At 37.6% G+C, this 26,480-nt stretch overlaps 2 protein-coding genes across 8 annotated transcripts in view; both read right to left on the reverse strand.

Moving 5' to 3' along the window:
• Positions 1-93: 93 nt before the first annotated feature.
• LOC118763830 (neuropeptide FF receptor 2-like) lies at positions 94-24,584 on the reverse strand. The gene is made up of 2 exons (XM_036503680.1): positions 24,265-24,584; positions 94-1,168 (listed from the first exon to the last, which is right to left on the reverse strand). The coding sequence occupies exons 1-2, from the start codon at positions 24,504-24,506 to the stop codon at positions 487-489; spliced, it is 924 nt and encodes a 307-aa protein (XP_036359573.1). The 5' UTR covers positions 24,507-24,584; the 3' UTR covers positions 94-486.
• The window catches only part of LOC115212882 (2-(3-amino-3-carboxypropyl)histidine synthase subunit 1), a 42,570-nt gene continuing 26,849 nt past the window's right edge, over positions 10,760-26,480 (reverse strand). The window contains exon 8 of one of the 7 annotated variants that reach the window (XM_029781677.2): positions 10,760-11,043. In XM_029781677.2, coding sequence (XP_029637537.1) covers positions 11,013-11,043 — 31 coding nt within the window. In that variant the 3' untranslated portion in view covers positions 10,760-11,012. Of the gene's footprint in view, positions 11,044-13,840; positions 14,183-14,274; positions 15,397-15,549; positions 15,584-18,645; positions 18,671-23,213; positions 23,380-26,480 lie in introns of those variants that run through there. The other 6 variants (XM_036503675.1, XM_036503673.1, XM_036503678.1 and 3 more) reach the window with 6 other exon arrangements.

The following is a 26,480-nucleotide window of genomic DNA, read 5'->3' on the forward strand; positions in this document are numbered from 1 at the left end:
TGATAACAACAACAACAATTTTCTCGTACTTTCCTGAATTTTTCAAATGTAGATCTAAAATGTAATATAAAAACTGTGGGATTCAAATAGTTTTCAGTTTATAGTAGAACTTGCATAAACAGCTATGTTCCCATAGAAAGTGTAAAACAACAACAGAAACTAGTATAAATATGTTATAGAGAAAGTGTTCGGGTGTTCAAATTGATCTTTCTGATACATACCTACCTTAGACTGACTCTGTGATAAGGATACAAACAGCATATTTTAAAACGTTCACATTTCTATCGAAACATTCCAATTTTATGAAAGAAAATATAATTTTCTAAATATTAAAATAAAAATGGAAAAAGTAATTATTTCATTAAACACCTCAATCCTTGAGTTATTTTCAATCTAGTGCATTTCCTATGAAATCGTAAGCAAAGGAAATGTTTCTGCTACTTGAAAGTATTCCTCGATATTAAAAAGTGTGGTGTAAACCAAATCTTAAAATTTCTCCTCCATTTCAAAGACAATTTTATCCCGAGTAAATATATTTACAAAACTTTTGCGGAATATTTTGTTACAAAACCCATACACAAAGGGATTTAAAGATGAATTTAGTATCCAAGTACGGTATAAAACTACTTTCAAAATCTGCAACAAGTTAGAATCTTTGAAGTATGGATGTATGACAATAAAAACAAGAACTGGTAAAAAACTGACAAAAAACAAAACAGAAATTGAAATAAGTACAATGTTTGTGCGACTAAATTGGTCTTGTTTGAAAGCTGCTTCTTTACTTTGCTTGTTCTTGAAATGCTGAGTAATAGTCTTCTGAACAAGCGAATAAAGTACAGTCATGGTTGAGAATAGCATAATGTGAAGAATTAATGCTGCTAGAATGTATGACCAGGCAGGTGACCTTCTAAGGTCACAGCAACATATCATATACACCTTATCTTCATAGGTAAAGGGAACATATTCAAAGTAAATCAGAACTGGCAATACCAATGCAACTGATGTTACAATTATGAAAATAATAAGAGTTTGCCGTAGTTTTGGAGTAATTTGTTTGCCATGTGGACAACATACTTTTCTGAATCTTTCAACAGCAATAGTAAACAAAATCAAGGACGACATGGCAGAACACATGAAGACAACAAACTTGTATAATTTACACAAATATTTTGATTGTATTGCCAGGTAGAGTTCAGCCATTTCCAGAGGCATTCCAAGGATACATCCAATGAGATCAATAACAGCCAGTACAAGGATGAATGTTTCTACATTGCTTTTCTGGGACTGTCGTGCATAAATATATATCACACATAAGTTACCTATGAGTCCCACAATTAGGAATACAAGTATGATATTCAAAGCAACAAATCTTGAATATATAACAGGATCAGCCAAATAGGTTGCATTCATGTTGAAACAAGTGTGTAGTTTCTAGTTTAATAAGTACAATGTATATATGTTGATTGTCGTTATATATATATATAAATCTGGCTCTGTGTGTGTGTATATATATATATATATATATATATATATATATATTATATATATATACCTGTATAAATGACTGATGAAGCAGTGATTTCAGAGATATCCTTACAGTTTGGTAACTTGGTTAGTGCATTAACATCATCTGTAATCCAAACTTGTATACTGAGGATGATATGTGTTTTGTTCTGTTGTAGTTGAGTTCTTACACAAATGCAATTACAATGTGAAGTAAACATCCACAGAGAATTATCAAAGTAATATGCAATAGCTAGAGTTGTATTCTCCCTATATAAGGTTACAGATACATCCTGCCTTTTTAAACTTATATTCAACTTATGATATAGCATCAGAATATTTGACTCATTAAAATCAGGAAATTTAAGCAGGAAGGATGATTCAAACTCTTACATTTCATCTATTTGCTATTTTTAATATTGCAACTTTTCTGTGGTGCTTCACTGTTTAGAAGTGGCATCCCTAGTTACACAATGGACTTAAATGATCACTTCATCAGTGTGTTGTGACTCTTGGCAATGGAGGCAGAGTGCTGTGATAATCAGGCGACATTCCAGCAATATATAGCTGCAGGGAGAGAAAATCACCTGATTTAGACAGATTACTGTATGGTCTATATATATATATTTATATGTCAGACTTGTTCAATAACCTTTTGGCAGTGGGATACCAAAACTCGCAACAGTAGTTTTGATGAGAAAAAACTGAAACAAGGGGAACCACATGGATAATTTTCAGGACATAACTTTTGCTCAGAGTGTAAGTGCCCTGAGAGAAATGTTAGACATAAGAAGCATCAGATGTGGCGTGCATGAGAGACGTTTGCGTTGGTATGTCATGTACTGCAGATGGATGAGGAGAGCTATGTGAAGAAGTGCCATTCCCAAACAGTGGAAGGAATCCAGGGTAGAGGGAGACCCAGGAAGACATGGGATGAGGTGGTGAAGCATGACCTTCAAATGTTGGGCCTCACAGAGGCTATGACAAAAGACCGAGACTCTGGAGATATGCTGTGACCGAGAAGACCCAGCAAATAAAGTGAGTCCACAGCTGTAACCTACACCAGTGGTGCATAACCAGCCCACTCAAAAGTACCTTGGATCGTAGGGCAACATGCTGTGCTTGAGGAGACCTATTGAGTCAAGTACATCAACATCAACAGCAATATTAAAATCAAATCAAATGGAAATTGTAGTTGTGAGCCCTGTGCTGGTAGCACATAATAAGAATCATCGGAATGTGACCGATGCCAGTGCCGCTTTGACTGGCTTCCATGCAGGTGGTATGCAAAAAGTACCATCCAATCATGAGAGCACTACTAAAGAGGAATGTATCTGTCCTCGTGCCTTTCAGCCTTGTCCACCAAACAACCTCTTTTGCCACAGCCACCAGGCAAAGGAAAACTACCTTCCCTGCTTGATTGAAGAAGGGCAGTGGTGCATTAATCACTACAAACTCAGCCAACAGACGGATATGTCCCACACATGACAGTGGCTGTTCAACATAACCCCACAAGTCAGCAATGCCTGGACACTGAAGGAGAGCATGCAGAATGGTTTTGGCATTCTACGTGCACCTTGGACAAGTCCATCAGACAGTGCATCTGTACCTGTAGAGCTTGTCTCAAACTGGTAGCGTCTCCCTGGTAGCACTGCCAAGCCAAAGACATCTGGAAATTATCCATGATAGTTCCTGACCAGAAAGTCCTCTGGAACAGACTAGCCAGTTTGTTCTCGTTGGTGCCCAGAGTTCCCCTGAGAATGTTGTCACACTTCCCCGCCACTACTCCTCCATAAATTTCTAAAGTGGAACATCCACCAATTCCATTGCCCAACTTGTAGAGGGTTGCCTGACTGGTAGAGACGCCCAGTCTCGGTCTTTTCTTAACCCATGACTGCAGCTCTGTCAAGGAGATGAGCTGCAGAAAGACGAGCCTCACAAATGGAACCCACACATGCTCACCTTCCAGAAATCATTGCATGTGGCATAATCTAAGCGTGTGTCTGCACATTAGGAGCCACAGCATACCTAATCTGCTACTCAGAGGATGCTAGCAACAGACTGACTGCTTGGCCATTGGAATGCATCCCTTCCACAAGAATTTAAATAAGAGATGCTCCAACTTGGTTAAGCAGTAACCAGGACAAGGCATGATGGTCAGGCAATAAATGATAATGGAAGCGATGTAAGCATTTGCCACCTCTTTCAGCCCATTTCTGGGTAAGACTGGCCACCCTATTTGCCACCTCATCCCAGTTCTTATCAACCTGGAAGTCAGGAGCAAACAAGACCTCGAGCACTTTAACTGGTTCATCAGTCCAGCATCCAATGACACCATCTGATGGCATCATCTTGCCTCTCCAAGAGCCCAACTGCAAACCAACTGATATTCCTTTAGGATGGTGCCAACTGTCTCCACTTCGGAGGCATCCAACACCATGACAGTGACATTATCCGTATATGCTGACATTGCCCTTCCTTGTCCCAGTTCAAAAGGGATGCCCCTTAGGTGTTCCAACTTCTGCAACAGTGGCTTGAGTGCCAATATGTATAGAAGAGGTGACAGCGGGCAGCCCTGATGGACTGAGCATGCTATGCCAAATGGCTCCGATAGGTGGCCGTTTACTTTGCCCACTGAACAGGTGCCGCTATGCATTGCAGCAATCCAGCCTCTGAAAACAGGTCTAAACCCACCTGCTTTCAGGACGGCTTCCAAGTAGTGATGGTCAACCCTACTGAATGCTTTTGATTGATCCAAATGGATCAGAGCATCCACCAAAGCCGGCTGTGGTCCCAGCCCCCTCTATGATGTATCGCATAAAGTGGAGGTTGTTGTGGATAGACCTGCTCTGGATTGCACATGTTTGCATTTCTCCGACCAGGCTACTAACTACAATTGCCAACCTTTTTGCTAACACCTTGGCCAAAATCTTAAACCCTGTGTTTAGCAGACTTATGGGCCGAAAATTCTCTAGTATGTCCCCCGTTGTTGGCATTCTTCCTCAGCAGTGTCCCCATACCTCTGCTAACAGTACTAGGAATTCTCTTGTTCTGTTGCCAGTTGCAGTAGACGTCTGCTAAGAGGTCACCTAACAAATCTGGCATGAATATATAGAATTTGTAGGTTAGACCATCCAAACTGAGCAATCTGCGACTTGTGCAATCGCTCATCGCCTCCCAAATTTCAGTGGCTGTTATTGGCCTTTCACATAACCTCGTGTCAGCTGCTGTTGACCCATCGCCCTCTCCAAACAACTGTACGAAGTGCTGCTGAAAATCCACACACATCTGCTTGGAGTCACATAGCAGGCACCCATTTCGATCCATCAAAGACCTGATCGTGGTTTTGTTTCCATGTTGCATCTCCACCGTTCGAGTCTATTGGACAGTTTTAGTTCCTTCCTATTTGAGTGCACAGGCCTTAGCTCTAACAATGCAACCTTCATGTTTTGCTTTGAAGAAATGATCAAAGGTCATTCTTATTGCTAACACACAGGTCACAATGCCCTTTTTAATTGTTTCTTCTAATTTGCTAACTAGTTCACCCTCTAATCTATTCCTTTCTATTGCTAACTCTTTTCTAAACACTATCGATTCTGCTCTAATCACATTCTTCAGGGTAGTCCACCACCGGTTGTTGATGATTAGCCCCATCAACTGCCACTTACCAAGTTCACTAATCCGGTCCCCATAGTCTTTGTGAGCCAGAAAGGACATGTTTAACTTCTAGTAACCAGGTCCCTGACTATAAGTCCTATCTAACTCGACTGTGCAGATCACAAACTTGTGACCTGTGTAGTTAACCAATTCAAATTGTGGACAGCCTACACTATCCCTACCCTCTGACCTAATAAATACTCTATCTAGATGATCCATTGTCATTGCTCCATGTCTATACCGGCGCACATCAGGGAAATCCAGTCGATACCTGTCAGACAATTGAAAGTCTCTGAGTAGATTTACAAGGTTTTTGCATCCCCTTCTGTGTACTTGCCCCACAGTCCTTTCAGGCATCCAAAACCCCATTCCAGTCCCCTACTAGTACTAAACTGTGAGATGTTCCCAGGAAAGTTTCTAGACACCTGAAGAATTCTGGCCTTCCAGCTCCAGTTAGGGCATAGACGACCAGTCTAAAGGTGCCACCTTTGCTAACAAAAACACCTAGGACCACTAACCTGCCACCCAGGTACAAGAGCCTTTACTTCGAGATCTAAGGATTTTCGGAAAAGCACTGCTACCCCACCACCAGCTCCCGACAGACCACATGATAAGAATACCTCATAGTCATCGAAAATGGGCGCTAATGCTTGTACATTAGAAATCCTTGTCTTGCTAATTGCAACCACATCTAAATTGAGCAACCTGAGGTCATTTACCAAGTGACCTTGCTTCCAAGCTGACCCCAGGCCACGAACATTCACACACCCTCCTCTGAAAACAACCATGTTTATTGGAGAAACAAAATGGCACAAGGTCACTTACCTTGGATTTTGGGAGGGTCAGCTGATTCAGCTACCTAATCTGAAGCATAATCTTAATGAAGGGCCTTCCTAAAGTCCTCTTATCTGTTTTTAGCCTTTAAAGGCCCACTGTCTTTGGGTATTTTTTTAAAGTTCTAGACAAGTGTTTATGCCCGTTGTTATTAGCTGTCTGTCATAGGGGGATTTCGACAGTAATTTGTCAAACCCTACTCCTTTTGTGTGAATGTTTGTGTTTTCCCTTACTTCCTGCATCAGTTTGCTGTTGCTCTTGCAAATGACTGTGAAGTTGATGACACGTTCAGGTTCTGTAGTCAGTTGCATGGGTTTTCTTGTGAATGTTGCTTCTCTTTGTGTATTTGTCTCTGTTTTGGTGCTTTTTGTAGTTGCGGTTGTAGCTGAATGAGTGTGCATTGCTTTTATTGTTGGGATCTGGGTGAGTGTGTCAGTGTTGTTAGTGTAGCTAATGGATTAGGTGAATTGTCCTCGTCCTGTCTTTTCACTTTTAGCTTAGAACGGTCTTTTTTGGAATTATTTTTTCGCTTTTCCCCAACACAGGATTCAGTTCGTCCTCGTCGCATAAGGCTTCTGAATTGCCCGTGTCAGGAGTATGTGGTGTATCTATGTCGCCTGCCGGTAGGGATGGTCAGGTGTTGCTTGTTTCCACCACTGCAGTTGTCGGTGTCATTGTGGTGGTGTGATTCAGCTTTTGAAAATGTTTCTTTAATGGTTGATGCTGCATTGATTGCTATTGCAGCTTTTGGCCTTCTTGTGGTGGTGGTGGTGGTTGCAGAGCTGCCGTTTCTCGAGTTCCATTTTGTTGATTTTGTTTGCAGTTGACCTTCAAATGAGTGTTAGACCCACAAGTGTAGCAACTTGGCTTTCTGCCTTCCCACCACGACTTGGAGTTGTGCTCCATTGGGCAGCTCAATAAGGTCGGGGACCTTGTCCAGGGATTCCTGTTTTACCTGGATCAAAATTTCCAACCTGATTCTGGACCAGTTCTCCTTCCAATATTTTTTAATTTCTAGAAGCAAATCTGGACCTTTGACTACAGTGCATGCAACCAACCACCAAATGTCTAATTCTTGTGGCACATCTGATATTTTAATTTTCACCACATGCTGTTCAAGGTAGGTGGGAAGGAGAAGAAGATCTTCACATTTATACTGGACCATTGGGTGTTTTGGGGCAGTGCCTCTGCGAGGATCCTAACATCAACAGTACCATATTGTCTCCCTTGTGTGAGGAAATCAATATCAGTCCAAATGCCCTTTAACCCTTTCGTTACTATATTTCTGACTAAAATACACCCCTCATGAGTTTCAATTAAATTCTAAAATAATGATGAATCTAGGCTTGTTTCATTAAATAACTGTAACTTTTTTACTTATCAACATATTAATGTGATATTTGGAACATAATTAAAGAAAGGGTTCTTAATCAATTCTATTGCATAACTTTTGTCTCAAAGTGACTTTAATTACAGGTAAATCTAGGTAAATTGAGCAAAAGGTAAAAATATTAAAATTTTGTTTAAACATCACCATAGAAAATGAATCATCAGCTAATATTCAAATGGGTATGCAACAAAATTTTGATAAAGAAGAAATGTGCACATCACTATATCATCAGTTGAATTTAATGCACAACAGGTGTACCATAAAGCCGTAAGTTTGACCAAACTAAAGAAATCGGTCAAAAAATAATATACGGCCCTGGTTATGGTATGGAAGTGATAAATTCCAGACCACATCGTTCCCTAGGCCATGCTGACTAACATTATTTTCCCTGTATAAAAACTAAATCCATGCAGTACCCAGTATTTGCTTCACAAATTTTCCGAAATTTAAACTCCCATTTTGTGTTTGTTTGTAATCTGTGTAAGTTTGTTTCCGCATTGATCGCTTCAAACAATAACTTCCAGACCACATCATACCCTAAGCCATGCTGACTAACATTAGTTTCCCTGTATAAAAACTAAATCCACAACAGTACCCAGTATTTGTTTCACAAATTTTCCAATTCGGAATCAATGCTTGATAACATGAAACTCCTATCCATTTTCAAAGTTGAAGAAAAATCAATGCTGAAAAAAATGTGGAAAAAAATCTCCCAAAATTCAGGGAATTAAAATTATACGTCGATCATTGTACAAAACTGTAGATTAACTGTTTACGAAGCATAATCACGTGTTTTCACGAATGTACTAAAGAGATTTGCTCTGATATTCTCATTTAAATATGAATCGGTAAATTCGGGCAGGTTTGGGCGGTTTGGTCACATTAACCAAAATTTTTTTCGGGCGGCTTTGGGTGGTTTAGTAATGAAAGGGTTAAGCATTTTTCTATTTGGATGTGTGGTGCATTGAAGATTTTCCTCATCTTTAGCAACACACAGAAGATTTTCCTCGTCTTTAGCAGAAGTAGTTAGGGAGCATCTTAAGCATGTGTTGAGAGCAATTCTATGGAGTTTAAATAATTCTCCTCTGGAAACATGGGTTTTTTTTTTGTTCAACATCCTTAAACAATCCTATTTAGGGACTGAGTGGGATGGGCTACTCGACCAGAAGAAAATCCTAACTGGGCCCCACCTGCAAGGTCATGTGCAGTTTATCTTGATATGAGTTCACCATGTCATGCACTGTGACCTGACTTTTTGTCCAATGATTTTCTGTCTAATGACATTTTGTCCAATTTTAAATAAACTCTTTAGAAAACAAGGTGAACATGAAAATCAAATAATTGTTGAGAATTTTATTGATAGGATTCAAGTAAACTACTTTGGAAAAATTTATTTTAAAAAAAGTCATTTTAAAAAGTAAGAAGATATAACTAATGATTTATCATGATCACTTAAAATTGATGCAAATTATAGACTACACTCTTCAAAAAATCAATTTTTCTTGTTGACCCATATTCAATGAACAATCTTTTGAGGTTTTCAATTATTCTTCAATATTGTGTACATGAATTTGACGGATCTCCTTGAAGAATTTGAGTCATTTTACCTTGAACGAACACTTACTCTTCTTTCAGAGTTTTGATTAGTTTCCAAATATTCAAATGTGCTCTACCCGCCGAATACTTTATCGCAGAAGGAAACCCCTCCGCAGCATTATTTGTTCTGGGAAGATCTTGAAGAACACACTGATTAACATTCCATACAGCTATCGGGAATGTAGGTAGTTCTCTCCTTCCTCTAGCACCACATCCTCTCACAACGCCTATGTAAGTCAGGTCGATTGATGGGTAGCAAGGCTAATGCTGAAAAACATTGAATTTTAAGACAGAATTCAGAGTTTTTTTGTTTTTTTCTTTTAGGCCTAAATCTGACTCAAATGAAACAAACATGCCATCATAGATGAATTAGGGAATGATGAATTAAATGCCTTATGAACTGCAACTCCGAAATCTGCCATGAGATCAAGTGGATATGCATTAGGTTGCATAATTTTCAATTTCTCGAATGGCTGTGTGGTAAGTAGCTTGCTTATGAACTACATGGTTCCGGGTTCAGTCCCACTGCATGGCATCTTGGGCAAATGTCTTCTACTAAAGCCTCGGGCCGACCAAAGCCTTGTGAGTGGATTTGGTAGACGGAAACTGAAAGAAGCCTGTCATATGTGTGTATATATATATATATATATATATGTATGTGTGTGTGTTTGTGTGTCTGTGTTTGTCCCCCTAGCATTGCTTGACAACCGATGCTGGTGTGTTTACGTCCCCGTCACTTAGCGGTTCGGCAAAAAGAGACCGATAGAATAAGTACTGGGCTTACAAAGAATAAGTCCTGGGGTCGATTTGGTCGACTAAAGGTGGTGCTCCAGCATGGCCGCAGTCAAATGACTGAAACAAGTAAAAGTAAAAGTAAAAAAAGTATATCTGCTTTGTTTTATTCGGCAGCAATGCAAAGACCCATGGAAAACTGCTACCTTTAACTTGTACACAAATGCTAAACAGCTGAAACCACTGAATGAATGTTCCATCACATTTTTTTGAATGTTCCATCACATGCCCAATGATGATATGATGCTATACCCTGAAGAGCACTTTCTGATGCAAATACTAGTATACGCTGTTGATCCTCGATACCCAAATTGTATCTCAGAAACTGTTCGCCATTATCAAGTTTACAATATTCTTCAGGTATTTCAAAACCAGTCCTAGCCCCTGATTAGTGGGAAATCTTGAATTTTTGTTAGCACCTTTGAATAATCCTGGAAAGCAGAGGCAAGCAAGGAAGTTGTAAGTAAGTATTTTCTGTTAGCCGCGTAAAATTAGCTGCTATTATGCTATGCGAAATTGCTGCAATGTTTTCCACAGCTTCATACTTTATTTCTGCAACTGCTTTTCTAGCATTTAACGAATCTACATCAGCTGGATGGAGGTGCTCACTAGAAAAATAAATAATTTTTGGCTCATTGTTTTCCATTACGGTGTGAATATGCACTGAACATAGCTTTCTTTTCTCACATCTCCAGTATCCTTTTCCTAGTTTTGTTATGCTTGAATGAAAATCATAGATGTAATTACTTACATGAACTGCTTTGTTATTTCGGGATGGGTAAATTAAAAATGTGTACTCTAAATTTGCAGCACTCTCTACACACAGAACCGTACTTAAGAGAGAGAAGGAAAAAGAGGAAGTAAAACTGTTAACACAGAAGGAAAAAGAATGATAATAACAATCCTATAATGAGGCTTCTTAGATTTCGGAGAATATATCATTAGAGATATTTCACCTTGTTTTCTAAAGAGTTTATTTAAAATTGACAAAAAGTTGGACAAAGAAAACATTTGACAAAAAGACAGACAAAGTGACATTAGATGAAGTGACGCCAGACGAAAAATCATAGCACCGTCATGCACATATGGTTGTGATGCTTGTGTCTGATGTACCCTTATCAGACAGGTAGTTATGACGGGTATATTGGGCTTCGTATACTTGTACCCCAGTGTCACTTTGGTGGTATGCACTGCTCCTTCACTCCCTAATAACAATCTTTTATTTATTAGCTTCAAGGTCTCAGAGAGATACAAAACACATAAAACTTTCACTAGGAATTACAAAGAAAGAAAAAAAGTAGAGAGTGAAAGAGAAGTCAAATACGAAAAGAGGGGATGGATGATATTATACTAAATATGGAAGAATGTATAAAGAGCTTAAAAGCATCTTCATACATACATACATGAACACACATACTTATGCCTATATATGTATATGTATGTGTATTAGCATGGAAAAATAAGGCAAAATACAATAATTAAAAACTATGTAAAAAATCGACTTTTTGTTGTCTTTGTCTATCTCAGGGTTTCCTTACATGGCTGTAGGTCATTTTTACAAATTCTCTACCGGAAAAATTCATTTAATAATGCATCCTTGGTAGAAATTAAACTCAGTTTGTAAAAGCAGACGAAATACCACTAAGCATTTTGCTCAGCATCATCATCATCATCGTTTAGCGTCCGTTTTCCATGCTGCCACGGGCTGGATGGTTTGACTGGGGACTGGCAAGCCAGGAGACTGCACCAGGCTCCAATCTTATCTGGCAATATTTCTACACCTGGATGCCCTTCCTAATGCCAACCATTCTGAGAGTATAGTGGGTGCTTTTTACATGCCACCAGCACGAGAGCCAGTCAGGCGGCACTGGCATCAGCCACGTTAGGATGGTGCTTTTTATGTGCCATCAGCACAGGAGCCAGTCGGGGTGAAGGCGCTGGCATTAACCACATTCAGATGGTGCTTTTTAGGTGCTACCAGCATGGGAGCCAGTCAGGCGGCACTGGCAATGACACACGCATGAATGGTGCTAATTGCGAGCCACCAGCATGGGAGCCAGCCAGGCGGCACTGGCATCAGCCACAACTACAATTTGCATTTGATTAGATTTTGATTTGCTTGACTCAATAGGTCTCCTCAAGCATGGCATGTCGCCCAATGATCCAAAGGTACATTTTTAAGTAGGTTGGTTATGCGACACTGGTGTAGGCTACAGCTGTGATATCACTTTTCTTGCCAGGTCTTCTCATTCACAGTATATCTGTCTCGGTCTTTCGTCATTGCATCACCACCTCATCCCATGTCTTCATGGGTCTTCCTCTACAACTGGCTCCTTGTACTGTTTGGGAGTGACACTTCTTCACACAGCTCTCCTCATCCATATGTAACACATGACCATACCAGTGCAGTCATCTCTCCTGCATGCCACATCTGATGCTTCTTATGTCCAACATTTCTCTCAGGGTGCTTACAATCTGTCGTGTGTGCACACTGACATTACACATCCAGTGGATCATGCTAGCTTCATTTCTTTCACGACTACGCATGTCCTTAGCAGTTGTAGCCCATGTTTCACTGCCGTAAAGCATGGCAGTTTGCACACATGCATGCATTGTATAATCTACCTTTCACTCTGAGCGAGAGGCCCTTTGTCACCAGTAGAGGTAGGAGCTCTCTGAGATTTGCCCAGGCTATTTTTATTCTAGTGGTGACGCACTCTGAGCATCTATCCTCCACTACAGACTTGGTCACCTAGGTAGCGGAAGCTATTGACTACTTCTAGTTTCTCCCACTAGCATGTGATGGAATTTATTGCCCCTGTGCATCTGCCACACATGAAAGCTATCTTCCCAGTTAACCTTCCTTTGATGTTGCTGCACCTCTTATGTATCCATAGCTTATACTAGGTACATCTTATGGAGTTTCTACCTACACCTTTTCTACAGATCAAGTAGGGCCATCTATGTGAATGAGCTTGTGATGTGTTCGCCTTCCTACTTACTAGGACTTTGGTTTTTGTAACATTGACTCCAAGGCCCTTAGATTCTAAACCTTGCTTCCACACTTGAAATTTTTTTTCTAGTTCTGGTAGTGATTCTGCTATGAGAGCAAGGTCATCAGCATAGAGGAGCTCCCAGGGGCAACATGTCTTGAATTCCTCTGTTATTGCCTGGAGGAATATGATGAATAAGAGGGGGCTGAGGGCTGACCTTGGTGGACCCCTAGTTCTACCCAGAATTCTTCACTATACTCATTGCCACCCCTACCTTTACTAACGGCACCTCTGTACAGGGCCTGTACAGCTCTTATTAACCACTCATCAATCCCTAGTTTCCGCATCGCCCACCAGATAAGGGACCGGGGGACCCTGTCAAAGGCTTTCTCCAAGTCCACAAAAGCCAAGTATAGGGGTTTATCTTTGGCTAGGTATTTCTCCTGCAGTTGCTGTACCAGGAATATAGCATCAGTCGTGCTTCTACCTGGCACAAAACTGAACTACATCTCATCTAAGCAGACTCTCTCCCTAATTAGTGGGGCTATGACCCTCTCCATGACCTTCATCACCTGATCCAGCATGCTAATGATTCTGCCGGTTCACCACCTTAAGGCCAACAGTTTTGACAGGGGGAGGTAAATTGATGCCAACTATTCCAATACTTGAATGGTACTTTATGTTCTCTACCCCTGGATAGGGTTAGATAAAATGAAGATAAATGAAATGAGTACCAAAAGTGGTGGATAAAATAAGTCTTCTCAATTTGGAGTCATATGGAAATAAACAACAATAATAAAATAGGAAAATATATGTAAAATTCAACACATCCATTAACAACAATTTCCAAAACATAAAATTACTAGGTTTAATACATTTACTAACAGGATATATTCCATAAATTGAACGTATCAAACATATTAATACACACACACACACACACATATATATAATACACTGTGTGTACCAAAGACATGTAAATAAATGTTGAAATGTGAGACAATGAGAACAATGTTAATCACAAAACTAAAAGTGTTTATTTCTTAAATAAGTAGAAAAGTTGCTAATGCTGTATGCAAAATAAAAGATTGAAGAGTTGGTGGGTTTCAAAATAATTTTTTGCTCAGCAAAGAATATCAAACATTTTCATTGAAAGAGAATTTTAATTGCTATTTTTGAAATTGTATTAGAATTGCTAAAAGCACAGGGGATTAATTTTAAATCCTTTCTCTGACAAATGAATTGCACAAAAGAAGTAAATACTTTATTAGCAGCATATAACATGCATAGGTAACATGTCCGTGTAGATATTAATGATGATCTCCATGGGTTGGCCAGTCTAAAAATTCTGTGATTTAAAAAAGTTGATACAAAGACAGGAATAACATAATTCTGTGTGGAAGACTTGACCAACAAACTCAAGGACGAAAAGTTTACGTAAGAGTTATGATGATGATGACAGTGGCAATAATGATGATGACTGTGATAATAGCAACAATTTTTTTTTTCCCAGTATTTTTTTAATGCAGATTTAATATGTAATTCAGAAACTGTAGAATCCAAATAGTTTGGAGTTTAAAAGAGAACTCAGATACACAGTTATGGGTCTATAGAAAGTATAAAACAACAGAAACTAGAATAAATATGTAACAGAGAAACTGTTGGTGTTCAAATAGACCTTTCCGATACTAACCTACCTTTGACCGGCACTGGATCAAGGATATAAACGGCATATTTTAAAAGGCTCATCGTTATCATCATCATCATTTAACATCCGCTTTCCATGCTGGCATGGGTTGAAATCAAAATTTTCCAATTTTATGAAAGAAAATATAATTCTCCAAACATCATAAAAATAATGAGAAAGTTGGTTATTTTATAAAAATACCTGAAACTGAGTTATTTTCAATATTGTTCAAAAAACAACAACAGTATTCTTCTTTGGAAATAGTCAGTAAAGAAAATGTTTCTTCGACTTGAAAGAATTCCTCTGTATTGAAAGTGTAGTGTAAACCAAATCCTAAAATTTCTCCTCAATTTCAAAAATAATTTTACCCCTAGTAAAAATATTTACAAAACTTTTCCGGAATATTTTATTGCAGAATCCATACACCATGGGATTTAAGGAGGAATTTAGTATCCAAGTACGGTATAAAACCACTTTAAAGATCTGCAACAAATTAGAATCTTTGCAGTATGGATATATGACAAAGAAGATGAGGAATGGCGAAAAACTGACAGAATACAAAACAGAGATTGAGAAAAGTACAATGATGGTGTGATTGATTCCTTGTTGTCTGGGAGCTTCTTCTTTACTTTGCTTTTTCATGAGACGCTGAGTAATAGTTTTCCAAACAAAGGAATAAAGTACAGTCAAGGCTAGGAGAAGTATAGTGTGAAGAATTAAGGCTACTAGAGTATATGACCAGACAGATGACCTTCTAAGGTCACTACCACATATCATGTACATCTTGTTTTCATAGGTAAAGGGAACACCTTCAGTATAGATAATAATTGGTAATATTAGTATGACCGATGTTATTGCTATGGAAACAATAAGTCTCTGGCGTAGGTTTTGGGTAATTTGTTTTCCATGTGGACGACATATTTTTCTGAACCTTTCAACGGCAACTGTGAGAAGAATGAGGGATGACATCATAGAACAGGAGAAGACAATATACCTGTATGATTTACACAAATAATTTGATTGAATTGCAGGATAAAGTTCAGCTATTTCCAGAGGCATTCCAAAGATACATCCTATAAGATCAATAACAGCCAGTACAAGGATGAATGCTTCTACATTGCTTTTCTTGGACTGTCGTGCATAAATATATATCACAAATATGTTACCAACGAGTCCCACAATTAGGAAGAAAGGTATGATACTAAAAACAATTAATCTTGAAATCAAAACAGGATCAGACAAATGGGTTGCATTCATGTTGAAACAAGAGGGTAGTTTATAGTTTAGTACGTTTAACGTGTATATGTTGATTGTTGAAATGTATATATGTGTATGCTTGTATTAGTACATATATATATATATATATATATATTGTATGGTAATTAACTTGATTAGTCCATTACCGGTAGAGTGAAAATCATTTGTAATCCAAACTTCTATGTTGGAGATGATATTGGAATTCTGTTCTTGTAGTTGAGTCCTTATACAAATACAATTAGAATGTGGAATAAACTTATCTGACAGAGATTTCAAAGGAATTTGCAAAAATTTGTCTGATAAGTTGCTTAAATAGATATTATACAGACTAAAAGACATCCTGCTTAATTTTACTAATTAGTTTCAAAGTAGATCATCGCATCACAAATATGTACTAAGTTATGAAACCTAAGTAACAACAAGGATTTTAATACTATCACTTTACTAAATTACACTATTTAGGGATGACGACCAGGAACAAAATATCAGTGGAAAAAAATTCATTCAGATATTTCTTCCAAGTAAGTTCAAACCTTGCTGAGGCCAAATTTGCCTTTCAAATCTCTATGGTTGAAACAAAGTACCAATCAAGAACTGGTACCAATGGTATTTACTAACACCCTCATCTTCAAACTGTTGGCCTTCTGTCTAAATCAAAGACCCATTTAAAGGCAGTAAGCTGGCACAATCTTTAGAACATAGGAGAAAACTTTTGTGGTATTTGTGTCAGCACTTTATGGTCTGGGTCCCTAACCAGAAAATTTCAAGTTGGCGTTTTATTCTTTCAGGGGTGGATTAAAGTACCAGTGAAGTCCTGGGACTACTGGTACTGACTAATTCCCTCATAGCATGAACACAACATTTCATCTTTCTATGTTTATTAATGATATAAGAATCCATCATGTAGATGAGGCCAACAGGATCACAATTATATGCTCCACATACAATATAAATTCCTTTGTGCTGATGTCAGAATTTATAATTATTATTATTATTATTATTGAGTGAAAGAACAGTGCATGCCATCAAAGTGACGCTGTTGTAAAATATACGAAGACCAGTATACCCACCATGACTACCCAACTCATAAGAGTACACCAGGCACATGCATCACAACCGTATGTGCATGACATGGTGATCTAATATCAAGATAAACAGCACATGACCTAGCAGGTGAGCCCAGTTAGAATTTTCATCAGGTCAAGTAGGCCATCCAGCTCAAAAGGTCCCTGAATGAGGGTTGTTTAAGGATGTTGAATGAAACATTGTTTCCAGAGGTGAATTATTCAAACCCCAAAGAATTCCTCTCAACATGTGGCTAGGATGCTCCCCCACTACCTCTGCTTGTGATCAGAGATGCACATATCGTCAGCCACTAAGGGACATGCTCAACTGGTTATGATCAAACAGCTGACAAGCAAATCTGTAGTACTGAGCAGAATATTTGCTGTAGTCCATCTTATATACCAAAACAAAACAATGTACATGATAACACTTCCAATCAGTTAAGATCAGAAGCCATGAGAGCCACTGCCTGGTACTGCATCAGGGCAGCTACGGCCGCCGCCACCATCATCGCTGTCATCGTTATTATTATATAGGGTGGCAAGCTAGCAGAAATGTTAGCACACTGGGCAAAATGCATGGTAGTATTTTGTCCCTCTTTATGTTCTGAGTTGAAATTCCACTGAGGTTAACTTTGCCTTTCAGCCTTTTGGGGGTTGATAAAATAAGTAGCAGTTGAACACTGGGGTTGATGTAATCAACTCATCCCCTCCCCCAAATTGCTACCCTTGTGACAAAATTTGAAACCATTATTATTATTATTATCATTATTATTATTATTATATAGGGTGGTGAGCTAGCAGAAATATTAGCAGGGCAGGCAAAATCATCATCATCATCGTTTAACGTCCGTTTTCCATGCTATCATGGGTTGGACGGTTCGACTGGGGTCTGGGAAGCCAGGAAACTGCACCAGGCTCCAGTCTGATCTGGCAGGGTTTCTACAGCTGGATGCCCTTCCTAATGCCAACCACTCTGTGAGTGTAGTGGGTGCTTTTTATGTCCCACCGGCACAGGTGCCAGTGGAGGCTGGCAACGGCCATGATCAGTTGGTGCTTTTTACGTGCCACCGACACGGAAGCCAGTCAAGGAGGCGCTGGCATTGGCCACATTCGGATGGTGCTTTTTACGTGCCACCGGCACAGGTATCACAACTACAATTTCCGTCCCACTTTTATATCCTGCCACAGGTTGGTATAGATAAATTTTGCAGCGGAGGTTTAATCAATGTGTTTACACAACGTACTTCGTGAGACTTCTAAGATGCTCTCTGATTTTTTATTAGGCACAATGGCCTGAACACAGAGGGAATGGTACAAGAGCCAACAGAACAATACAAGTGGGGTCAAAAATATGAAATGAATGAATGAAAATAGATTTATATAATGAAGGGAGGTGTAATAGCTACTCTAACCTCACTCTTGAGTAGTACCATTTCATTATATTTTTTCCTCATTTTTTTTATACCAACATTCATCAATTTAATTTATCTTAATATATGTAATATTGTTTCGATTGTTCAAATTCCATCACAGGTGGTAGATAACCATATTTTACCTCGCTCCCTAGTGGGTTCACATCATCGCCAAAGCTTGCCTTCAATTTTTTTATAATTGTTTAAGTCTATTATTATACACTCCATGCCTGGTATGCGTAAATCACCCTCCTCTATAATTTTTATTACCGTCTTCATTTTCGCAATTTTTTCCTCAAATTGCTGTGTTCGACCACTAGTGCATCAGATACTCCCTATGTTTACAACTGGCCTGTAATGCTTGTGTGTCTGCTTGTGTGTATTTAACTGGAGATGCTGGTCTGTCTGTGTGTGCTTGTGTATACTTGACTGGAGATGCTGGTCTGTCTGTGTGTGCTTGTGTATACTGAGTTCAAATTCCACTGAAGTAAAAAGGGAAAAAATGGTAGTTTATAGATTCTAATCACTGAGAAGCAAGAAGATAGAAATGGCTAGTAAGGAAGCTATAGAAGAATGCTTGGAAGATATAAGAAGTGAAACTGAATTTTACTGCAGAGGAAGAAAGTTTGGTACAGTGGAGGTGCACTTCCTACTGTGGAGGAGGCAGTAAAGTACTCCATTGTAACGTTGAAAACAGAAGAAGGGGCACTCCTGCCAACCTGCCTCAGTAAATGAGTGGCGAGAGTGAGGATTGGCAGGGTGTGCCACAAGACTAATGAGATGTGGCTGCTTGCAGCTATCTTAATAGAAACAAAGGAGGACCCAGAAGTGCTGCAAGTCAGCCGCACCAAACAAATCAACTGACAGGGACACGGCCTGGAAGTTATAATGCAGGCCACCCCACTGGGCCTACAAGAAATTACCAAAGAGATAGAGCTACCAGATGAGGTGAAGTTGCGAGTGGTGGTGGATGGAAGACCTCCCATCTGCTACCACTGTAGAAAGAAGAGGCACGTAAGGGTGAATTGTCCCCTTCTTAACAGCCAGACACCAGGAGAGGAGATACAAGAAGAAAATAACAGAAATGAGGAATTAAAGGAAAACACAGAAGAAGCAAATGTAGAAAGCAGAGATGAAGGATTCCAGGAAGTGCAAAAGAGGAAGGATTTTAAAAACTCTCCACCACCTCCGAAAAACTCGAAAAAGAAGGAAGTAAGTAACATACAAACACCCACACAGCACATTCCATTACAGCAAAAATACAAAAATATCCCAGATAACCCAAAATATCCAGTTAAGTATACACAAGCACACACAGACAGACCAGAATCTCCAGTGAAATACACACAAGAATATACACAAGAATTAAGATGTCATAATATTTAATTACTATTATCATTACTATTATCATCATCACCATCATTATTATTATTAATAATAATAATATTATTATTATAATCAATTATTAATACCATATTAATATGCATGTACATTTTAATCAGCATATTTATCATTATACATTATCATGTTATAATAATAATAATAATAATAATAATAATAATAATAATAATAATAATGATAATAATGATCCGTTCTGCTAAAGGCACAAGGCCTGAAGTTTTGTGGGAAAGAAAGCAGTCAGTTACATTGATCACAGTATGCAACTGGTACTTATTTTATCAACCCTGAAAGGATAAAAGTCAAAATTAACCACAGCAGAATTTGAACTCAGAATGTAAAGATAGACAAAATGCCACTCTGCATTTTGCCCAGCATGCCAACAATTCTGCCAGCTTGCTGTCTTAATAATGATTATAATTATAATAATAATAATAATAATAATGATCTCAAATTTTGGCACAAGGCCAGCAGTTTCGTGGGAGAGGGTAAGTCAATTATATCAACCCAATGCTTGACTGGTACTTATTTTATCGACCCCATCTGTTTAAGTATGTGGAGACACATCCGTTCAGATAGGGCCCTTAGCACTCCATTCGATCGTATATTTAAGGAATAGTTTTTTTCACTAATATCCTCACTTGTTCAATTGCCATTCATGTAACAACGCATCTTGAATTAACAGTTAAGTTCCTAAGTTTTAATTTTATTTAAATGTGACTCAGTCGATGTCTTTATAAACTTCCCCTTTCTCAATAAATATCCCATTTGCCAAAGCCACATGTCACTCTCCCCCTCTAATTTTATAATGTTTACCGTAAATCCTCGAGTATAGTCCGCCCTTGAGTATAATACGCAGGGGATTTTTAGGGGGCTGTACCTCTGAAAAACTTAAACCTTGTGCATAATACGCACCCCTTCTCTAACTTGAGTCAAGGAGGTCTATATAATGTCCTTGATTTGTAAAAATGTATATGGTAACATTCTTTATCGTTATTGTATATATAACATAATGCAAATGTGTAGCATTTCTGTGCATTTTGTTTGCAGAAAATAAAGAAATAACAGTAATAACATTTAATAAATCTTGCTTACTGCAAGTTATGGACGATTCTTTTATGACTTCATTGCTTTCAGGCTTAGCTTAAGGTATTTTCGCACCCAACATCACAAAATGAGTCTCACAGCAAATAGAGACTCGGACATTGCTTAGAAAATATTTTTCATTTTTAATCTCGTATATAGTACGCACTCAGGATTTTGACCTTTAAATTTTGGGGGAAAAAATGCGGATTATTTATGGTATGCAATAAATATGCTGATTAGAATGTATATGTGTATTAACATGGTATTAATAATCAGGAGACTAATATTCATTCGCACAGATCATGAACACAATGTCCATGTTTGTACACCCTTTATGCCCACCTGCCCTCCCCTACCACTGCCATTTTAATTTAAATGTAAATGAACAGTTTCAACTGGCAATTCGTACACCCCTCCTGTGATGAGGGTAAGGGTACATATTTTGCTTACTTCCCTCTTTCTACTATATGCCTGCATGCAGGCATCCATATGAGTGCCATACACACCTAAGGTTACCGCATATATGAATATTTAGACATATTAGTACCTAAACAGTCCAGTGTAGTCTCCCTATCCTCTCTTCCTGGTCAGCCTACACGCACTCTTCTTATATCCTCCTCATCACTTCCTTGCTGGCTCTTGCTCTGGATATTGTATGGGAATGAGAAAGTTTGTAAAACACTGTAATTCATTGAATAAATTATGTACTGAAGTCTTTGTGCAGATCCTCTTCTTTCCAGATGATAACAAAAGTGTCACGACTGTCTTCACACTGTCACTCCCATATACACAGTATTAGGTCCCTTACCATCAATGGGGGCACAATAAAAGGAGGTAGTAGGGAGATTATTGAAATGTTGGAGTGATGCCAAATACAAAAAAAAAAGAGGGGATGGGCAATATTATATCAAATATGGAAGAATGTATTAAGATTTTAAAAGCATTTGCATTCACTCATACATGCATGTATGTGTGTATATTTGCATGGAAAATTATGACAAAACATTAATTTAAAAAAGATATAATTGAAAAGAAATGAACATGAAAGATTACTTCATAGGTTGAGCAAGGGCAAGCCATGAAACTGTTTGTTTAAATATTTCTTGAGTTGTCTCAGTGTGCAACTAAATCAACCAGTAAGCATTTTTGATATATTTGGGATTATGTCCTAAGTTGCTTGTAGTGACTTTATTTTAATTTTACTAAGAATCTATCTTTTACATGTTGTTCATATTTTGAACTTATCACTTTGTGTATCATTCTAACTTCTTTGGAATGTCTGTAGTACCACAGATGAGAAACTATATCTAATATAATTTTTTTGTTCAGTTTTTTGAAGGGTGAAGCTTGGTTACTCTCTAAATGAAGTACCAGTTGAACATTGAGGTCAATATGATCGACTTACCCCTCCCCACAAATTTCAGGCCTTGTGCCTATAGTAGAATGGATTATTATTATTATTATTATTATTATTATTATTATTATTATTATTTTTATTATTATTATTGTTGTTGTTGTTGTTGTTGTTGTTGTTGTTGTTGTTATTATTATTATTATTATTACTATTGTTATTATTATTATTATTATTATTATTATTATTAATGTTATTATTATTATTTGTTGCTACTGCAATGTTCAACCTCATAGAAATCATTTTTGACATGAAAGTGTAATGTGCTTAAAAACATTTTCTAAAGATTTTAAAACAAATGATCATAGGTCATTTTTGCAAGTTCTCTACAGAAAAATTAATTTAATAATGCTTGAATGAATCATGTCTCAAAAAGAGAGGGAAAGAAGATTTTCACACAAGGCAAGCCAAAAACAACAGCAGCAATAAATATTTCTACTATTAGGCACATGCCTTAAATTTTGGGCAAGGGGTATAGATAATTAACAAAGACCACAATGGTTGATTGGCATTTATTTCCTTGACCTTGAAAGGATGAAAGACAAAATAGACCTCAACAGAATTTAAGCATGTAAATGATTCTGCCAGCTCACCACCTTAACAACATCAATAATAATTTCTAATTTAGATACAAGGCCAACAGTTCTGAGGAGTTGAAGTAAATTGATGCTAACCACACCAGTACAATATTTTATCTAGCACTGGAAGGGTATGATAAAATAAAGGATTTGGCAGGGAAAAAAAAATAGGCCTTGTCAATTCAGAATGATGTGGAGCTAAACAAGATAAAATATAGAAAACAAAATTCAACACATCCATTAACTACAATCTCCAAAATACAAAATTATTAATCTCTGCACATTTAAGAACAGGATATGTTCCATAAATTGAGTATATCAAACATATTAACAGACAAACACAAAAATGGTGATGACGATGACAATGATGATGATGACTGCAACAAGAGCAACAATTTGGAGGGGGGGGTTTCCAGTATTTTTTAATGCAGATTTAATATGTAATTCAGAAACTGTAGGATCCAAACAGTTTGGAGTTTAAAAGAGGACTCAGATACACAGTTATGGGTTAATAGAAAGTATAAAACAACAGGAACTAAAATAAACATGCAATAGAGAAACTGTTGAAGTGTTCAAATAGACCTTTCTGATACTAACCTACCTTAGACCGACACTGGATCAAGGATATAAACAGCATATTTTAAAAGGCTTATCATCATCATCATCATTATCATCATTTAACACCTGCTTTCCATGCTGGCATGGGTTGAAATCAAAACTTTCCAATTTTATGAAAGAAAATATAATTCTCCAAACATTAGAACAGAATAAAATGGAAAAGTTGGTTATTTCATTAAATACCTCAAGCTTTGAGCTCGTATTTTCGATATTACAAAAAAATTTTTTAAATGCATTTTGTTGGAAATGGTCAGCAAAGAAAATACTTCTGGTATGTGAAAGAATTCCTCTCTCCTGAAGTGTGGTCTAAACCAAATCCTAAAATTTCTTATCCATTTCAAAGTCACTTTTATCCCTACTAAATATATTTACAAAACTTTTCCAGAAAATTTTGTTACAGAATCCATACACTATGGAATTTAAGGATGAACTTAATATCCAAGTACGATATAAAATTACTTTAAAAATTTGTAACAGGATAGAATCTCTGCAATATGGATACAAGGCACGAAAGAGAAGGTTTGGTGTGAAACTAACAAAGTATAAAACTGAGATGGAGAAAAGTATAATGCTTATATGATTGATTTGTTCTTGTTGAAAAGGTTTTTTACTTTGCTTTTTCATCAAATGCTGTTTAATATTCTTCTGAACAAATGAATAGAGCACAGTCATGCTTAGCACAAAAATACATTGAATAATAAATGCTGTAAGAATATATGGCCAGAGGAATGACCCTTGAAAGCCACAGATATACCTCTCTTCATGGGAAAAGGGAACACTTTCAATATAGACAAGAGGTAGCAGTACCAATGAAACAGATGTTACAATTAAGAAAATAATAATAGTATTGAGTAGTTTGGGATCCAGTTGTTTACTGAGTGGACAACATATACTTCTGTACCTTTCAATGGCAATTGTGAGAAGAATGAAGGATGACAAGATAGAATAGGTGACAGTAATAAAAGTGTATAATTTACACAAATATTTTGAATGAATTGCGAGGGAGAGTTCAGCCATTTCCAGAGGCATTCCAAAGATACATCCAATGAGATCAATAACAGCTAATACAAGGATGAATGTTTCTACATTGCTTTTCTGGGACTGTCGTGCATAAATATATACCACAAATATGTTACCAACGAGTCCCACAATTAGGAAGAAAGGTATGATACTAAAAACAACTAATCTTGAATTCAAAATAGGATCAGACAAATGGGTTGCATTCATATTGAAACACGTGTATAGTTTCTTGTTTAGTAAATATAAAGTATATATGTTGATTGTTGATATATATATATATATATATATATATATATGCTTTCTGTTTGTATATATATATGCTTTCAGTGTGACTGGGCTATTTGTATATGTATATATATATAGACTGGTGTTGCAAAGATTTCAGTGATGTACTTGTAGGTAAGCAAACTGATTAGTGCATTAACATCATTTGTAATCCAAAGTTGTATACTGGAGATGATATTCTTTTTGTTCTGTTGTTGCAGTTGAGTTCTTACACAAATATAATTACAAAGTGAAGTAAACATCCGTAAAGAACTATCAGAATACTATGCAATAGCTTATGCGGAGGTCTGCTTATATATGCTTACAGATTAAATAGACATCTTGCTTTGTTTAACTTAACAGATTCAACTTAGAATCTAGTATCACAATATTAGACAAATTTAGAAAATTTGTCGGAAGTATGATACAAACACTATGGTACTTCACTATTCGGTATAAGTGGTATCCGTAATTGCACAGTGGACTACAATGACTATCTCATCAGTGAGTCATGACTCTTGGCAATGGGGGAACAGTGTCGTGAAAAGTGGCCAACATTTAGGGAAAATCATCTACTTTAGATAGGTTGCTCAACAGGCTTGCATACATCTTATGCCACAGTTGTTAGATAATCTTTTGGCAGGTGTATACAAAAAACAATAAAATAGAATGGGAGAGACCCAACACTGTGTGAGCTTAGGAGCAGTATTGTTGCTGAGAAAAAACTGAAACAAGAGGGAACACATCGATAATTTTCAGCACATAACTTTTACTCAAAGTAGATTTCAAGATTTTTGGCCAAGATATTAGCAAAGAGTTTGACACTGTCCTCAATAATGTGACTGGTGGTGTGCAAACATGAAGAATCCTGAACAAATCTATACATTACAACTGCCACGTCATACAGTACATCATAGAGAGCAGAGTAATGAGCCTGACAGATGTACCCTCCCTTCTGTATACATTGAATCTTTAGCCACCACTATGGAAACTAGAGTCATTGAGGTGCATCCCACACAAACTAGGATGCAGAAGACCTGTACTCAGAAAGAACAAAAACAAGAGAGACCTCTACAGGTCAATAGGAAGGATTCAAAAGTCTCGCCCATCGATATTTGGCAGTAGTCCTCACAACAGCTGGTTTCAGTGAATTCTTCAGGGTCTGGATTGGTACTGTGTATAGCAACATTTGCTTAGTGGCAAGGGTGAATGGCCACCTCTCACAGCCATTCAGTATTCTGGCACACAATCCTTCTAAAGTGTGCCACATCATCTCCCCTCTGTGCACTGATTCTTTTGCTACTGTTTTGGTAATTAGATACAATGAGGTGTATCCCACATGAACTAGGATGATGAAGATCTGTACTTGCACACACAGATGACCTCACCATAATACTGTTAGACAGCAAGCACATCAAGGTGATCAGCAATGCTCTAAGAGAGTGCAAGGTGGTAATGGGAATAGAAAAATCTATCTGAGAAAGTAAAAGGGCCTGCAACTTGCCAACTAGAGAGGCAGGTCTATACTGGAGGGGTGAGTGCACCGCTGGTGAGGGAAGATGTGTTAGTGTGTTACTGTGTGTTAAGAGAAACAAAACAAACAACAAAAATATCAGAGAGAGATAGAGAGGTAACACAACAGAATTACCACTAAGAGAGGGCAAGCAAGTGAGAGGGAGAGAGTTGCAATATATAGAAGTTATAACATTTCAAAAAAAAAAGAAAGAAAAAAAGACCGTCCTTACAGAGAAAACAAAAAAAAAAAGGAATTAAATCTACATTAAGAATACATAGTTGGTTTCATATATACTGCCATTAATCAAGCCTTAAGCCAGCTGATTTGAGTCAGCTTGGGAATTCAAAAGTAGCAAAAATATATCACTGAAGAGGGAGATGAATTTTCAGTTAGTGTTGAAG

This window comes from Octopus sinensis, linkage group LG6, assembly GCF_006345805.1.
Source record: "Octopus sinensis linkage group LG6, ASM634580v1, whole genome shotgun sequence".
Classification (NCBI taxonomy): domain Eukaryota; kingdom Metazoa; phylum Mollusca; class Cephalopoda; order Octopoda; family Octopodidae; genus Octopus; species Octopus sinensis.

Coding starts and splice junctions, on each gene's coding strand:
- LOC118763830 (XM_036503680.1), bottom strand. CDS start 24,506: ATGAATGCAACCCATTTGTCTGATCCTATTTTGAATTCAAGATTAGTT. Junction 1,169..24,264: donor TCCCTCGCAATTCATTCAAA/ATATTTGTGTAA, acceptor AATACAATCAAA/ATATTTGTGTAAATTATACA.